General features: G+C 46.2%; 1 protein-coding gene across 3 annotated transcripts in view; it reads left to right on the top strand.

The window, feature by feature from the left end:
* The window catches only part of Clec16a (C-type lectin domain containing 16A), a gene marked incomplete in the record, with an annotated part of 241,639 nt that overhangs the window by 44,466 nt on the left and 179,088 nt on the right, over positions 1–18,085 (top strand). For all 3 annotated transcript variants that reach the window (XM_017797361.2, XM_017797362.2, XM_008829928.3), the window contains 1 exon segment: positions 2,470–2,583. In XM_017797361.2, coding sequence (XP_017652850.1) covers positions 2,470–2,583 — 114 coding nt within the window.

The following is an 18,085-nucleotide window of genomic DNA, read 5'->3' as shown; positions in this document are numbered from 1 at the left end:
CTTTGTGGTTTACTTTTTGGGCATGAAAAGCTGGTTTGTCTAAGCTTCCAGTTCTCTCTTTTGATTTTATATTGGAGTGGCCAGATTGCTTTTGTTTTCAGAAGTTCCCACAGAGGCCCAAGTCAGATGAGGATCAGATCCTTTCTCCTAAGGTCTGGATCCCTCCAGGAAAGATTTTGGCCTCAGGAATTTGGGGGTTGGACTGGCCTGGGAGCCAGGCCCAGGAAAAATGCTAGTCTAGGGCAGCTGGTGGCCATGCCACCCAGAGATGCAAAGGCAGATGGGGGCCGGAAGCAGCCCCAAGGGCTCCTGGGGACTGTACTGAGGAGCTGGGTTGGTCTGGATGCAAAGGATCAGGAAGAGGAAAGGTCAGCGTCAGCATCTGGGAAAGAGGCTGGCAGGTGGTGGATTCCCAGGAAGTAGAGGCAGGTGAGGGCGAGGCCAGTTCCAGAAGCAGTGCTCCTGGGGATCAGAGAAGGTACTGAGTTGGTCTGGATGAAAAGGATCAGGAAGCAGTATTGATTCCCCAGGTGTCTGGGGCCCCAAGACAAGGAATGGGACAGGACCCAGGCTAGGAGGAGAGTCGCAGGGGAGATGTGAGTGTGAATGAGGCTGGGGGAGTCAAGGCACAGAGGGCGCAATGTACTTACCCCAGAGAGAGGCCTGTGGGTCAGAGAGAGGCCTGTGGATCCTGCAGGCCCAGGGAAGCAGAGGGAGGTAAGAGTGGGGCCAAGCTCAGAAGCAGTGCTCCTGGGGACCTGAGAAGGTACTGTGTTGGTCTGGATGAAAAGGATCAAGAAGCAGTAGTGGTTCCCCAGGTATCTGGGGCTCCAAGACAAGGAATGGGATAGGACCCAGGCTTGGAGGAGAGACCTGCGGGGGAGATGGGAGGGTGAATGAGGCTGGGGGAGTCAGGGTGCGGAGGGTAGATGGACTTACCCTGAAGAGAGGGCTGCAGGGTCGGAGAGAGACCTGCAGATCCTGCAGGCCCAGGGAAGCAGAGCGGGTTTTTTTGGTTTTTTTTTTTTGAGTCTGGGTCTCAGTATGTAGTCCCAGCTGGCCTGGAATTTGCTATGTCAACTAGGCTGGCCTCGATCTCACAGAGATCCACCTGTCTCTGCCTCCTCCTGAGTGCTGGGATTAAAGGCATTTACCACCACACCCTGCTTAAGTCAGGTTTAAATCCTGTGTACTTAAAGCACAAACACATCACTGTAAAATTGATGTATGTTTACACATTATCTTCAGCACAGTTACCATAAAAACTCACATCAGTGGCACTAATTTTGTGTGACAGGTGTTGCTGTCCCCTGAAACTTAAATGCCTCTCATCATAAGAGTATGGTACATACCAACCTAGCCTGAGCATACCTCCACATTTTCCCTGTGGAGAACCCCTTCATGCTCCTGGTTCAGAGCCAGGAAAATGAGCACTGTGCATATTTCTCAGCAGGGATCTGTCCATTGCAGAGATCTATCCACAGGCAGGGGCGAGTCCATGGGCAAAGATCTATCTGCCTGCTATGATCTGCGTACCTGCAGGGATCCATCCATGGAGGGGTCAGTCCATAGTCATGGATCCGTCTATGGCAGGGATCTTTCCATGAGCAAGGAATCAGTTCAAGTCAGAGATCTGTATATATGACAGATACACCATACAAAATGCTATATATATTGACATCTATTCCCTTTACATTAAAAAAAATATTGGTGTATATGTGCCCAGTGTAGACAGTGGCGCATGTGCTATGGCACACCTGTGGGAGTCAGGACTTTGTGGAGTCAGTTCTCTCTACTCTGGGTTTTGGAGATCAAACTCATGTCTCCAGGCTAGCTCAACAAGTGCCTTTACTCACTGAGCCATCTTGCTGACCTACTGTTACATTTTAAAACAATGTAGAAGTGTGTCTAAGATAGCTTTGAAAGGTCAGTTTTGAATACTTTGATTGCTAAACCCACTTCTTTGAACATTGGACAGCAGGGTAGGCTGGCAGCCAGAACTTTCCCTACCTCTGGTTCCTTCCCAGCTTCTCCACCTGGAACACTGCTATGAATCACAGTATGCTGAAACCCCCAGAAAACTGGAACAGTTCCAGTGATGAAATCTTAACATAGCTGCCCCTTTGCCAAGCTTGATTGGCAGAGCTCCCTCCCCTGGTCTTATCATAACGGAATTTGATGCTAGTTTGCCATGAAACGAAGGAGTGTGCTGGTCTGGCCGCTCCCTTCCCACACTACTCTTCTTGAGCATATTTGGCTTCACACAGCCATGGGGGATGGTCTGGTGTTAATGCATTTCCTTCCAAGGAAGAATAGCCTGCCAAATAGGCAGCAGTGTAGAGGAGAGGCCAACCTCAGGAGACTGACTTCTCCTGGATGGGTCCCATTCTCTGGCCTTTGTGATCAGGAAAGGAGGAGCCTGGAGTACTGAGTTTCTAATTGCATATCCCATCTTCCCCCTTTAACCAGGTCTTCCTCATCATACATCATGCCCCGCTGGTGAACTCCCTGGCTGAAGTCATTCTGAATGGCGATCTGTCTGAGACATACACAAAGGCTGCACAGGATGTTCCAAGGAGTTCTGTAAGTCACTCTGGGTCCATATGTACACCTTAATAAGAAGTAGTTCTTGTGGGGGTTTTTTTGTTTGTTTATTTTGACATTTTTGAAACAGGGTCTCCCTGTAACCCCAATCTGACCTAGAACTCGCTATGTAGACCAGGCTGACCTTGAACTCATAGAGATCCACCTGCCTCTGCCTCCTGAGTGCTGGGACTAAAGGCATGCGCTACCATGCCCAGCATAGTTCTTGTTTCTGTAAAGTCAAAATCTGTCACATTAGTGATGATGTGTAAGATGATCTTGGATACAGGGAACCCAGTCAGAGTCTTCAGATGTATACCTGGGGAAAATCTGTAGTCAAATATTGACAGTGGATTTGGTCAGTGGGATGTTACTGCATGAAACTAAATCGTTCTTGGTCCTTTGATGGTGTATATACAGGATACTGTTATTGGGACAGGGTGAGAGCTGAGAAAATAACCTATCTAAGGCATAGATGTCCACAGAAATTGGGTAGTGACCCAATGACACAGGCCCAGTGGGAGAGCAGTAGGGAATGCCTAGGACTGCAGCAAGCTGGAGAGCTTTTCCTCTGTGCAGCTACTATCCCACCCTGCCTACAGTTGTTCTGAGAAATACCGATGTCATATTCCCAGGTCATCTCTGGAGGATGTCATATTCCCAGGTCATCTCATGTTTCCAGAGAAGTTGGAAGTCTGTATTTTTCGGTAAAATCTCTCCATTTCTAGATGATTTTCAAATCATAGACGAAGTATGTCTAGCAATGTTGGTGGTCTGCAGGAGCTTAGAGTTACACTCTTTACACTAAGGAAGGAAAATACCTGGTAGCCAGGACTGTGGCCACGTGGGGGATTTCCCACTTGTCCCTGTGCTTCTTTACTCTCATCCCTCCTACTACACTGCTCAGGTGTTCTGAGCTCCATGCTGCTTGGGCACTGGCTCAACTTGCTCTTCTCCCACCAGCCCCACATTTTAGCCTCAGCGCCTGTCCCCTTACCACACCCACAGCTGGGAAGGCCCTTACACCTGGTTCCCCCTTAGTGGAAGTCTCATCTTGTTGAGCTCCTGGTAACTGATGTCGTGTCTGTAATAGCATAGGCTGTGGCATGTGCTCCTGTATGTGCCTGAAAGAAGCAAGGGGCATCTTGTACTAGGGCTGTTTCATGAGGTTTTGTTTCTACTTTTGGTGCTCAGGCAGAAGGCCCAGGTAAATGGTCGGGTGTGGCAGAATCTGTGTTGCTGTACGTGTATGCACAGGTATGAGTGAGATTCTGTAGATGGTAGGTCTTCACTGCAGGGAGATAGTTTTTCTGGTGTGCAATGGTCTAGCTAGTTCACTTTGCAATTCAAGGGAGAGTTAGAGCCTCTGAAAGGGTCCCCAGAAACACTTTGTGCTTGGTAGAGATGGTGACATTCGTTCAGTCAAATTGAATAAGGCCCTTTTTAAAAATTTATTTTAATTTTAAAATTTATTTATTTATTTATTTATTTATTTATTTATTATTTTGAGACACAGTCTTACTGTGTAGCCTTGGCTGGCCTGGAACCCACTCTGGAGACCAGGCTGGCCTCAAACTCACAGAGATCCTTCTGCCTCTACCTCCTGAATCCTGGAACTAAAGGCATGCACCACTACAGCCAGCTGAATGGGACCTTTTAATAGCCTATCCTGTTGATTTATTCAAGTATTTCATGGATTCTTTCTTTTTTTAAAGATTTATTTTTATTTATATATATGCATGTGTGATTGTGTCAGGGTATGCTGCCTGTGTGCAGGGACCCGTGGAGGCCAGAAAAGAGTGTTAGATCGCCTGTAGCTAGAGTAACAAGCAATTGTGAGCTGCCTGACATGAGTGCTGTAAACTAAACCCTTCCTCTGGAAGAGCAGTATATGCTCTTAACCACTGAGCCAGCTCTTCAGCCCCTAGCAGGCCTTTTTTCTGGGCCCTCCTGTTCACTCTGCAGTATATAAAATCATAGTCATTGTTGCATTGGAGCATCATAGTCCCATAGGAGGAACAGAGGTCTGTTGAAGTACCTGATAAAATCCTATTTCAAACTTTATAAGTGCTAGAAAAGTGTTTGTAGGAAGACCTTGGGGTTCAATGATAATTGTTGAACAGGGAGAACTCTTTGAGTGGTCCATCTTGCCAGTTCTTGGTTTGGAAAGTGTGCCTCTCATTAGATGTCTGTGGAGCCTCTATCAGTCAGGGGTCTCTAGAGGAACAGAACCATAGAATGAATATCTATAACAAAGGGGAGTTATTAGACTGGCTTGCAGGATAGGGGCTGGTTAGTCCCAACAGTGGCTGTCTGCACACTGGAAAGGCTGAGAACCCAGTAGCTGCTCAGTCCGTAAGGCTGGGTATCTCAGCAGTCCCAGTCTGGCAGTCAAGGCCTAGAGGATTCCTGGAGAACTGTTGGTCTTCGCTCCATGTTGGAAAGCTGAAGAAGTGGGTCCCCAGTTTCAGCAAAGGGTGGCAATAGCAGCAGCAACAACTATAGAACAGATGTGCTCATCAGCAAGGAACAAAGGCAGGCAGGCCAAAAGCATCCCTGCTTTTCATGTAGACCTTTGTACATCTAGGCTGCCACCACCACCACTAGAGGGTGCTGCTCACTATGGGAGAGGGTCTTTTCCCCTCAGTTAATCCTTCTGGGAAATACCCTCAGAGACATGGCTCTTTAATTGATCCCAGATCCTATGAAGTCAATAACTAAGATTAACCATCACAGAGCCTGTTCTAGTGTGTTTTCTGTTGTACTAAATACCATGGACCAAAAACAGCTTGGGGAGTAAAGGGTTTATTTCAGCTCACAAGTTCCAGTCTATCCTTAAGGGAAGCCAAGGCAGGAACTTGGGGGCAAGATAAAGCAGAGACCATGAAGAACACTGCTTACTGGCCTGCTTTCTTCCTTTGGCTTGCTCAGCTACCTTTCTTATACAGTCCTGACCTACCTGCCAAGAAGTGGCACTGCCCACAGTGGACTAGGCTCTCCTACATCAATTAGCAATGAAGAAAATGTCCCACACATGGCCACAGGTCAGTCAAATGGAGGAAATTCTTTACTTGATGTTTCCTCTTCCCAGATGACTCTAGTTAAGGTGACAAAAATTATCCATCAGAAAGCCCTAGCTGTTTTTCTGCAACTTTAAAATTTTTATTTTATTTTATTTATGTGTATGTGTCTGTGTGTATATATGTGTCACATGCATGTGGGTTTCTGTGGAATCTAGAAGTATATGGATCTTTTGGAGTTGGCGTTATAGACAGTTGTGAACTGCTTGGCATGGGTGCTGGAAACTAAACTTAGGGCCTCTGGAAAAGCAGCATGCATTCTTAACTGCTGAGCCATCTCTCAGCTCTCTCTGCAGCTTCTTAAATAGCTTTTGCTAAATGTACAAGTAATGAGATACCAAGTCAGAGCTGTCAAGTCCCCTGCCAGCTGGGTGACTGTGGGACGATGCTTCGTCCCACTTAGAAAACAGGGAGAATGAGGCAAGCTCCAGAACATGTTGGTGAGGATGGGGAGAAAATAGATCCCAAGTGCCCACCAGGTGCCCAACAGGTTGCAACCTGGTCCTCAGGCCTGCTTGGTTTGGTCTTTGCATTGTCTAAAAGAAAGTTTTATGAGTTGCCAGCATTGAAATTTAGAGTTTCACATGAGTTCAGATTTCTGGAGTCTCTCAAGCAGTCAGACAATCTGGTCCTCATTATGTACGTTTCTGCCGGAAGCCTCTATTCCAGGCTGCCCCAAGAGATGTGTTTGTTGTTAAATTTACCTTATCCCCACCCAGCCCACTGCTAATTGACACTCCATTTACATTAGTAACAATTTGAGATGTCTTGGGTCCTTATGAACTCTTTATGTGACATGATTTCCAAGTCCTAGTACAGCTGCTAAGCCTCTCTCAGAATGTCTTCCTTTTATAGTGCTGAAGTTAGACTTGGGGTTACAAGAGATGAGCCCAGAGTTCTTTAAGGTGCTAGGTTTCACAGATTATTTTACACTGTGGTAAGAACACTTAAAATGAGTTCTATTCTCTGAACCATGTTCACGTGTGCTTAGGTATGTATAGAGGCAAGACGTGGATGTCAATGTCTTTCTGAACTGTGTTCCACCTTTTTTTTTTTCTTTGAGATAGGACTTCTCACTGAACCTGGAGCTCACTGATTCAGCTAAACTGGCTAGTTAGTGAACTCCATGCAGCTACCTTTCTCTGCTTCCCCAGCTCTGGGATTGTGGATACAGGCCATGATGCCTATTTTTATGTGGTGCTAGGAATTCAAGTCCTCATGCTTGCATGACAAACACTTTACTGACTAAGCCATCTCTCAGCCCCTTAATAAATGTTAAGTTCTTACTGTTGCCTACATATAAGCCTGTATCCATGAATCTCTTGAACTCATCTCATCTTATAGTCCAGTGTGCTCTCCATGTGCTTCAGAGCCACCCATAAAGCTAAAACTTTATTTCCCTCATACCCTCCCCTCTTACCTCCCACAGCCCCTACACTCACCATTCTGTCCTCTGTTTCTATGAATTTGATGATTTTAGATGCCTCATATAATAAATGGGACCATAGTAGTAGTAGTTCTGTCACTGGCTTATTTCATGTAGAATGAGCTCATCAGAGTTTATCCATGTTGTTATATATTGCTAAATTTCCTTTGTTTTTAAAGGTTGAATAATAGTATATATACACATTTTCTTTTTTAAATTTGTGTTTCTTGCCAACATATTAATTATACACAATGGGCTTCATTGTAACATTTTTATACATGCATATAATATATTCTGATCATATTCACCCTCATTACCCTCCCTTGTCCTCATCCCACTCCAGATGATCTACCTTTTCTTCCCAACTAGCTCTCCTTCTACTTTTGTGTTCTCTTTCCCTCCCCCACCCTCTTTCTCTTTCTCTCTCATGACCCAGTGAGTTTCATTAGAGTTGTTTATGGAACCATAGGCCCCTTCCATTGACTATGCCACTGGGGAAAAAAAAATCTCTCCCTCTCCTAGCAAATATTAACTGCCAATAGATCCTCACAGAGGAACGGAGCCTTGTGACAGGATGTTAATGGGCCAGGTCTTATGCAGGTGATATACTGCTGTGAGTCCTGTGTACAAAGGCCATGTCATGCCTGGAACACTATTCCACGGCACTCTACCCTATCCTCTAGCTCTTACATTTTTTCTCTGCCCTTTTTTCTGCAGTGTTCCTTCAGCTTTGGAGGGGGTGATATAACGATATCTCATTTACGGCTAAGCATGCATACAGCAATCATTTATTTATACTCATTTTACTTATCAATTCGTCTAGTAGTATCCAGATTTCTTAGAAGAAAATTTTACTGAGATAATTGTATATTTGCACACAGCTATAAGAAATAATGCAGCGCAATCTTCCCCAGTTTTGTCCCATGGTGATATCTACAGAACTCTAGTATAATACCATGTGTAGGATACTAACAGAAAATTACTGGTTTGCAGGTGGAGTAAAAACACATGACAGGCAAGGTTACTGTCCATCTCGCTGTTGAACCCTCCATTAGCAGAACCACAGGAGAATTGTCCTTTCTTCCCATGGCCTCCTTTTGGGGTAAAGGTCCTGCCTCCACTGTGGCAGACATACCCACTGGATGTGTGAATAGCTGAACTGAAAAGAGACAGAAGCTGCCTGGTGAAAGTGGCCTCCCCTTCAGAGTACTGCCTTCCCACATGAGATCAAAGCCAGGCTTTTGATAGCTGGAGTACAAATTCGGGAAGAGCAAGGTGACTGTTATCTGTGACTTGTTTGACAACAGTTCTATGCGAATTGCCTTCCTTCCCTATGAATGAGAACAGTCTCCAATTGTTTCCTGCCTGGCTCGGATGTGGTTGATCAAACTTGTTTTAAGTTTCTTGGTCTTTTTTAACCTACTTTCTCCTTCCCGTAATTTGTAGATAAGTTACTGGTATTGCTTCATTTTTACCAGCAGCCCTCTTGCAAACCCAAACCAAAATTGAAGAGAGAGAAGCAGAGGGGAGAGCAGAGTTATTCTGAAAAGCTGTAATTTAGGGTTAAATTTAACACACATCAGCATGGGCAGATAACTGTCTAATTGAAATTCATGTGTGATTACCATTGTGTGGTTCCCCCTGAGAGCCAGTTCCTGGTGTGATTCTGATGTAGAGCAGACAGTGTTGCTTCTCTGAGGAAACCTGACCAAGACCAGCAGTTTGGAAGCTAACCTCTCAATGTTTGCAAAGTGCTCCCTACCACCCGAAGATACTATGTAGCCCAAGCTGGCCTTGTGTTGTCATCCTCCTGTTTCTACCTTCCAAGTGCTGGGGTTACAGGTGTGTGCCACCATGCCCTGCAGAGTACTTTTAAGAAAGAGATCTTTCTTTGCTCCTCCTCTGTTTCCATGACAGCTTCCTTAGTCTTTGCATCCCTTCATCCATTCTATTTCTTCTGTGCTGAGAAGCCAGGGGTGTGGTAGCTCATAGCCTAGATGCATGCAGTGCCCTCATTGGCTTCCCACCCTTGTGGACACAGAGGCCTGTGGGGTTTGCTAAATAGGCTCAATGGTGGTGGGTTCAGGAATGAATGAAGCAGTGGGGGCAGAAGAGGTAGATTCATAAGGGCTATCAGCTATCATGACCTCATCTTGAGGCTTCTCAGAGCAGAAGTCACTTCTGAGCCACCCCCTGTCTGAGGCCAGGTTTGCAGTCCCTCAGATTTGCTGAACACCAGAAGGTGCTGTTCCACATGCCACCTTAAGAGGCAGCCGAGTACTCTGGAACCAGACTGCTGTGGCACCTCAAGTCCTGGCTGCTGGTCATATTAGGTGTCCCAGGTTGAGTTATTTTCTCTCTCCAGGCCTCAGTTTCCTCTCCTCTACAGTGAGAGTAACAAACATGGGTTTATGGTGAGGATTCAGTGCTGTGTGTAGTGTTTGTTCCAAAGTCTAGCACCTACTAGTACAGTAGCGTTAGGTGAAGCTGTGCAATAACCTCACCCTTTACTTACAGCCTCCCTCCCTGAGCTAGCACACTGAAGTCTGAACTGAAGCACACTCAGGGGATTCCTGGGGAGGCCTCTTAGAAGCAGACAAAGAAAAGGAGTGGAGAAACATCAGCAGTGACAACAGTGACAGACAGCCAGGACTACATGCTGCTATTGGTGACACAGAGCTAAGTCCTGTGTGTGCACTCTGTGCCCTCTTATTTAATCACCAGGTTTCACCTCTGGAAGGTACAAATACATTATTGTTCATGTGTTGACTGGCAGGGCCATAATGTAGGCTAAAGATTCTGGAACAGAATAAGTTTACCCTTCCAAAATACAAACATTGAGCATCTCTCTAGGTGTCAGGTTAGCCATTTGGCATGGTCCCCAGATGATTCCCTGGGCATCCAGAGTGCATGAGCACCTGCATGTTAGCCATACTCCTCTGCACCTGCCTAGGAATGTCACCTGCCATTCCTAGGAGCTGGGCCTTCTCTGCTCAGCAGAAAACTCCACCAGGATAAGGTATGTGGGACTGGCTGCTGAAACACAACAGCCTGGCTTCTCTGAGTTGTATGCATGCAGGCTTACACCACCTTGGGGCCTCACCCTTGCTACAGGTTGCTCTCTGATCTGGGTCTTCCAGGCACTCAGCAGGCATGTCCCCTCTCAGCTGGGATGGGAGCTCCAAGGTGCACATGGGCTCTGGGGAGAGGGCTGTAAATACCAAAAGGAGCAAACAGACCTCTTGGGTCAAGGGCCTTCACTGACTCAGTTCACATGTTCTCACAAAAGAATTGGACCTCCCTCTAGATTCTCCTTCTTTTGTGGCCATTGTGGAATCCCAACCCCAGGGCACCTTGTAGTTGCCTAGAAAAGAATGTGGTGGCTCTGGGTTCCCTGTGAGAGAACTTGAAGGAAATACCAGAGTGTGGTATGTTCCACACACCAAGGAAGACAGTGTTGCCTTGGCTGCAGAAGTCTCTCCATGGGTAGAACGTAGGGAGAGTGGCGTACATGAGTGCCATAGTATTGAGACTCCAGGTGGGCAGCCTCTGCCAGGGCTGCAGATGACTCAGAATGAAGACTGGAGCCTACCTCCTGTCCAGCAGTGCAGAGAAAGGATAGGGCCCCTAGAGGAACCAGCAGGGAAAGCCAAGGTGGCTGAAGTAGATGGGGACAAGGTGGAAGACCTTAGCTGGCTTTTTTGTGTCTTCCTATGGTATGATGCAACAGGCTGGGGAGCAGCTACAAGGCTGGAGAGGCACCTGGTGGGAGGTGGTATCACATTCCCTGCTGAATGGGCACCTTCCCTAGTCTGAACTTAGCCATCAGTGACTTCTTCCAGATTTAAACTCAAATAAGAAATAGGAGTACCACAGACCCACAAGGCACTTATCACTTACTGGGCCTTTGCTAGGTTCTATTACCACGGTGGCTTCTCTGGGTGTTTACAGTTTTTAACCAGACTTTGAGTTACTCCAGTGTGGGTCAGTATTTATCCATCTGTCCAGAAGCTAACTGTGGATGTCTTTCCTGTGCCGGCAACCATGCTAGACACTGGGAATATACCAGTGAGTGAAACAAAGACCTCTCTGCTTATAGGCAGGGAGGAACGGTGCCACTGGTAGTAAACATCACAGCAAGAAGACACTAGAGAGGCTCTGGGAAAGCAGCATTCAGTAAAAAGGACAAGTCCCAATAGGGTGTCCACAGTTGGCCCTTTAGCAGTGGGATGACTTGTGAACATAGACTTGGAAGGGAAAGAGGGAACCATGTAGATACCTGGAAGAATAGTACTGTAGGCAAAAGGAATAGCCAGTGCAAAGTCCCTGAGGCAGATTGTACTTGGAGTTAGTGGAATAGTGAGCATGACAAGGGGGAGTGACGTAGGAATAAGGTTGGTTAGGGCATGAGGAGCCTTGTAGGCCATTGAAAAGCTCAGGAGCTGATACAGGGTGGTGAGGCCCTCTTTTGTGTTCCCTGTGGTTGGCATGGTTCCTGTGATGAGCATCATGTTAAGATAACACGTCTCAGGGAAGGAATCAGACTCCCTATTTCTAATAAGCCACAGAGTCTTTATGAGTACCAGAGTCCTTGAACAAGGAAACCCTCTGGTTCTGCTCTTGGTACCTTGCCTGGTGGACTGCCCCTAGGTGAGGCAGGGGGGCACTGCTTTCTTTCTGAAGACATCTGCCCTGTGGGTACTCTGTAGGCCTAGTGGTGGTACTGGTGAAGGAGCATCAGTTACTCTCTATGTCTGAGGGCACTGCAGCCCTCCTGGGAAGTGGCTCAAATCCAGTTTCTAAAGTATTCTGATGCCATGTCAGTAGCAGATCCCAACTAGTCTGAGACTGATCGCCACTGGCCACTTGCTGGACTCTGCACCTCATTCTATAAGGCCTTCCTTGTAGCTTCTAAGTAAATGCTGCTGTCTCATAGTTGAAGAGAAGATGCTTGTGTACAGTCCAGAGAGTGAGCTACACTAAGCCATACTTTTGGTTTTGAGTGAGTGAGCTTATTAAGTATAGAGCAAGCAAAAGTAAAAGAACTGGATAGCAGAGAGAGAGAGAGAGAGAGAGAGAGAGAGAGAGAGAGAGAGGGGGAGAGAGAGAGAGAGAGAGAGAGCACGAGAGAAGAGAGAGAGAGAGAGAGAGAGAGAGAGAGAGAGAGAGAGAGAGAGGAGCCGATAGACATAGAGCATGTTCAGATCAGGTGCTCACAACATCATGCCCAGACGACTGGAGTAGCCCCATTGAGAGAGCAAACAAAAGATACCATAATCAGATTGGGGGCTTACAACTACCAGCAGAAAGTGACTGAGGAGGCCTTGTTGAGGCAGCCAGCTGGAGTTCCCAGTTGAAAGTTCTGGGTAGAGCAGAGCTTCCCCTCTGGTGAGGCTTCCAAATAAAAGAACAAACAGCAACAGATGGGTGACATCGTCAAATCAAGCACCTGCTGTCACCCAGCAAAATGACTAAGGAAGCCTGCTGAAACAGCATTCAGGGCAGAGCAGAATGTTCTCTCTACCAAAGAGCTTCGACTTCCTTTCTACTGTAGGCATTTTTATATTATGGAATTAACAGTAACTTTGGTTGGAAATAGTCCACCTTTTAGTTGTTCCCAAGGACACATGTTTTAACTCTTAGACTGTTTTATTGTTATTCCCTCTCCTTATTACAGAGACTGGAGGAGGGCTCTCCCATCCCTGGATGAGGGGTCTTGAAGGACATTTGAAGTAGCATGCTGGAGTCTGGGACAGGAGAAGCCTCCTCACTCCCAGAGTCTGCTTTCAGCAAGCTGAAATGACACCTGACAGTTTACCAATATACTGTACATTCAGAAGAAGGAAAAGGGTCACACTGAAGAGCTGTACTTGCCATCACTGATGATGTAGACCTACAATCCCAGCTCTTTTAGAGACTGAGGCAGGAGGACCAAGAGCTAAAGGCCTGCTGAAAATATATATAGTTCAGTGGTGGAAATTTTGAGTAGCATGCATAAAGTTTAATCCCCAGTACTTGAAAAAGAGCGAAAGAGAGCAAGAGAGAGCCTTATTCACTCAAATGAAATTGTTCTGGGTAACCCTTTAGTTATGACTGGGTTACTGCCTCTGTTATTCCATGCTTTGATCTGTAGAGCATGTATGGCTGGTGGCTCATTCCTAGTCACAACTATGAACACTTATTGAACATTTGCTTAGTATGGCAAGCCACAGGGAACCCAGTACAAGCAAGACATAGGTCCTTCTCCTGACGTTCTGGGAGGGGAACAGACAGTAAATGAGCATATTCTTAAATATATAAGACCTGATCTGGGAAGGACCAGAGACAGCTTCAGGGTGTGACATGGAAAAAGTCCTCCTTGTCCTTGCAAGCAGGGAAGGGAGCTGACCCTGCTAGGTGAGTTAAACACTGGGGGAATGAGCTGGGTATAGGGGGTCAGAGAAGAGACTGGCAAAAGGGCTGGCCAAGGGGCTGCTTTTTACTTCATAGAAGGCATTGGATTCCAGTGTTTTGCCTCATGCTTCTCCCTAGCAAGCAAGTCAGTGCTATCATCCCAGTGTGCCCACAAGGAAGTCAAGTCCTAAAGATTAAGTGATTGTCCTTTGGGGACTGCCAGTGTCGGGCCCAAAACCTGTGATGTTTCTGCTCATGTTTTTTGTCGGCAATGATGGACATGTCCAGTTTTATGAGATGTCAGAACACAGCGTCCTGTGTACTGAAGTAACAGAGCCAGCACTACCCAGCACTCCCTCAGATTCATGTTTTCTTAGACAGTAAGACAGAGTAAAACACTCTTTCTAAAGAAATACCAATTAGCTGTACAGCATGTCATTCTTTAATGAGGAAGGTGGAATTTTCTTTGGATGATTGAAGAGTCCAGTTTGCAATTCATTCATCTCATAGGCATCTATTGGCTCTTGTTTGAATGCCAGAGATGGTGCCATGCAGGGCACTAGGTCAGTAGCAGGAGGGAGAAGATGGCCTGGGGTGGAGAGAGGAAAGGAGATGAGGCTGGTCCCCTATAGTCGTGGTCATAGGTCCAAGTTGTGTCCTGGAAGTGGTGCAGCACTGTCTTGATGTTACCTGCTGCCTTCTGAGAACACAGGTGCTAAGTGTGCATCCCAGAGTGGACTCATGAGCTCTGAGAGTCTGTTCTGTTTCCAGGTGTGTGGCGTTTCCTCAGTTTAGATCCCTGTACCTGTGGTACCTTGTCCCTGATGTTAATGGATGTGACTCTTTGAGTTCCCTACTTGATAGGTTTTATTTTCCCCATTAAATTCCACAGCATTTTCAAATCACCTCCTTAGTGTGGTGAGGATCATGCATTCTGGATGGGTGTTTGGGTGTGGTTTCAGCAGCCCCATGTTGCACAATGGCTTGGCTCATTTGGAATGTGGGTACCCATCCACCACCCCAGTGTTTATGCCATCTGATGTCTGCTTGCTGATCACCTCATTCTGGAATGAGAATAGGCTTGCCCCACCACAGCTATTGCCCAGTGTCCTCTCACAGCCAGTAGAAAGTGCATTAATTCACTAGCTCGATGGTCAAGCACATTCATGGCATATATGAGGACTTGAGTTCCATCCCCAGCTCTGCCAATAAAACAAAAAAAAACAAAACAAAACAAAACCCAGCCTTAGTTCCACAGGTTGCTTCCTTCTCCCTTTAGCAAGACTTACATGTGACTGAGGTTGTTTGTTTGTTTGTTTGTTTATAGACAGGGTCTCCCTGTGTAGTCCAGGCTGACCTTGAATGCACAGTCCCCCTACCTCAGCCTCCCATGTGTGGTATTACAGTTGTGCACTACCATACTCAGCTCATAGCTCAGTCTTTCCCTCAGTCCTTCGGGAGGCTGACCCAGCATTGGGTAGTACAGCAAGTACTACAGAAAGCAGTGGAAGTCCGAACAGTGCTCAGAATGGCTATGCACACAGGCGCTGGGGCCAGGCTTCCTGGATTTGAATCTTGCCTCTGCCTGTGACAGTGTGGGGTGACTATAGGCAAGCTACTTCACAAGGTATGCAAAGTACTCAGAACAGTGTGGCACCCTTTCAAGTGCTCACTGAGTACTAGGGGAGAGGTACTCTCAGGAAGGAGTGACAGAGGTTGTGGCTGTCTCTTGCACCTCTCAGTAGCCCTCAAGAGAGCTGTCGATGTAATGCCCATTGGTGGGTGTGGAAACTGAGGCCCTCAGAGGGGATGGTGGTAAGCAGTAGAGCCAGGATTTAGCACCCACCAGGAAGGATACAGTTCCCACTTGACTTTGAGCTCTATGTCCAGCTTATCCCGGCCTGAAGTAGGGGTCATGAAAGTCAGACAGCAGCTCAGAGAGCACATTACCCACTGAGCCATCTCCCCAGCCTGGACTGTAGCCATTCACATCTGCATGGATTCCTACTCTAGCAATGGGCAAACAAAAGTTATGTAACCCCTCTCATCCTTGGACCTTTAGGTGATTTCCAGCCCTTGTTGTATGGTTGCATTTCCCTGTACCCTGCACCCCACCCGACCATCTGACCATCAAGAAAAGCAGATTCTCTTGGAAAGTACTTGAATTTGTTCTCAAAATTAGCTTTTGTCTTTGTGGTTTTCTTTGGGATGTACACTGGGGAAAGAAGAGTGGCTGTCCTGTTTGGTGTGCTGTTTTGTTTACTCCAGAAAGGAACCTCTTTTTGTTTTCCTTCCTTCCTTCCTTCCTTCCTTCCTTCCTTCCTTCCTTCCTTCCTTCCTTTCTCTCTCACTCTTTCTTTCCTAACTCCCTCCCTCCTCCCTCCCTCCCTCCCTCCCTTCCTTCCTTCCTTCCTTCCTCCCCCTTGCAATGGTGTAGCCCAGGGTACCCACATATACTAGGCAAGGGCTCTACCACTGAGCTGCAAGCCCAGTTCTGAAGGAACTTTATATTCATGATATTGTTTGAATCTAGAAGACCAGAATTCCCCAGCATACATATCAGGCAACAAGGCAGATGAGACAGCTGCTCTGGCCTCCAGACTACTCTGACCACCCTGGACCCCTTGTGTCACTTTCCTCTGTTCTACAAGTTGTTCTGAGCATTAAAGTCCATTTGGAGATTATGGAGGGCTTGCCATAGCCATCTGTGTGAATGTCTGTCCTTAGAACACAAGTGTTTGCTGTGAGTTTGTTTTCAGTTTCTATGTCTGACAGCTTAATCACTGTGTGCCACACTCTAAAACTCAGTGGAAGTAGGTAGTGATAGGTGGAAAGAAGTCGCTTCATTTTGGAATTCTAAAGGAGAGGATGAGGGGGGTGCTCTGGGCTGTATTCTATCACATAGCATCCTGTACGGGCTCTGATAGATGCATCCGTCAAGCTGTGTGCGCTCAGAATGCCCCATTTCCAGCTCTGCAGTATGCTATCTGGTTTTCCTGGAGAGTAGAATCATATCTCAATTTATCTTTCATTTTTGTGGTTGAATAATCCAAAGTGGGTAAATAAAAATGAATGTTTGGATTTGGATGCTAATTCAACTCTTAAATGGGCTTTGTTTTGAACATTATTGAAATTAATCTGTGTTCTTTGAGCACATCCTGCTTGTTGGCAAGAGACAGTGTCCCTCCCCAGAATATAACTGGTGACTCTGGGGGTAAATTCATAAGATAGATAATCCATATCAAGATAATGGAAAAGTTTATTCTAGAACTTCTTTTAAAATGACAAACTGATGTCTGAGCATTATTCAGAGTCTGGGAAGATAACACTTCAATCAAAATCCTGATTAAAATACATTTCCTTGTGTCTTTGCTCATTTATAGACAGGTTCCTTTGAATGGATGGATATACTTTTTTTCTTCTTTCTAAAGATGGGATCTTAGGCTGGCCTTAAGTTTCTGGGTTCAAGAGATTCTCCTGCCTTTCCCATGTAGCTGGGACCACAGGTGTGCACTCCTTGCCCAGTAGCATGTATATACCTTTTTTTTTTTCTCCTGCCTTTACCTCCCAAGTGCTGGAATTATTGTATGTGCCACTGCCCCATTTATGCATACTTTTAACAAACTCTAAATATGGAACTAGGTTGGCTTCCAGGTGAGGTGCTGCTATTTGAAGAAGCACTTAGATTTGGGAGTTGACAGATTCTGGCTCTGCAGCTCTATAGCTGGAGGTCATTGGAGAAGTTAACCTTTATGAGCCTTGATTTTTCTCATCTATAAAATGGATCTATAATTCTTGTGTATTGTGGTTATAAAGTCAGAGAAATAGGTGTATGGGACATAGGCACTGATGGTAGGGCCTTTCTCATTTCTGAGGCCTCTGCTTCTCCTAGGGAAGGTATCTTCCTTTGGAGCTAGTTTGTCTTTGCCTTACTGCTGGCGCTTACCATATTCCCTATAAGGCGAACTGGCATATGACTATATCCAGGCCTATTTGCCTGTTCTGTTATTTACTTTTGTGATTAGCAAGGCATGCTGCTGTTCTATTTCCTTATCAGGACACCATTTCACTTACTGTAATTGAAAAGCCAGCTGCAATGGCACATGCCTATAATCCTAACACTTGGGAGGTAGAGGCAGAAGGATCAGGAGTTCAAGGTCATCTTCCACTATGCACAGCAGGTTTGAAGCCATCCTGGGCTACATGAGACCTGTCTCAAACCACCTTCCGTCCTTCAAAAACTGTTAATAATAATACCAGTGTCCTGTCACTGTGACACCGACTGTGTGGATGGTATGTGGGTTTGGATCCCAGCTCTTCTGCCTCCTGGCTTGGTGACCTTGAGCAGATCATTCCGTGCCTCAGAGCTGCAGCTTGCTTATCTATAAAATGAAGACAACAGTACTGCCCCATGGGGCTACTGCAGACTTTGAAATCATACCGTCTGAGCTCTTAGAACAGATTGTAGCACATGCAGAGTCATCAGAATGTTAACTAGAGAGAGGTGTGTACTATTCAAATAGCCGACATATGAGGTGCATAGAGCTGGCATGGTAAAAGGCAGTATTTCTTCTCTCTCTCTCTCTCTCTCTCTCTCTCTCTC

This window comes from Nannospalax galili, unplaced genomic scaffold (assembly GCF_000622305.1).
Source record: "Nannospalax galili isolate Female #2095 unplaced genomic scaffold, S.galili_v1.0 scaffold32, whole genome shotgun sequence".
Classification (NCBI taxonomy): domain Eukaryota; kingdom Metazoa; phylum Chordata; class Mammalia; order Rodentia; family Spalacidae; genus Nannospalax; species Nannospalax galili.
The sequence above is the reverse complement of the archived record's forward strand: the minus strand, read 5'-3'. Positions and strand labels throughout refer to the sequence as shown.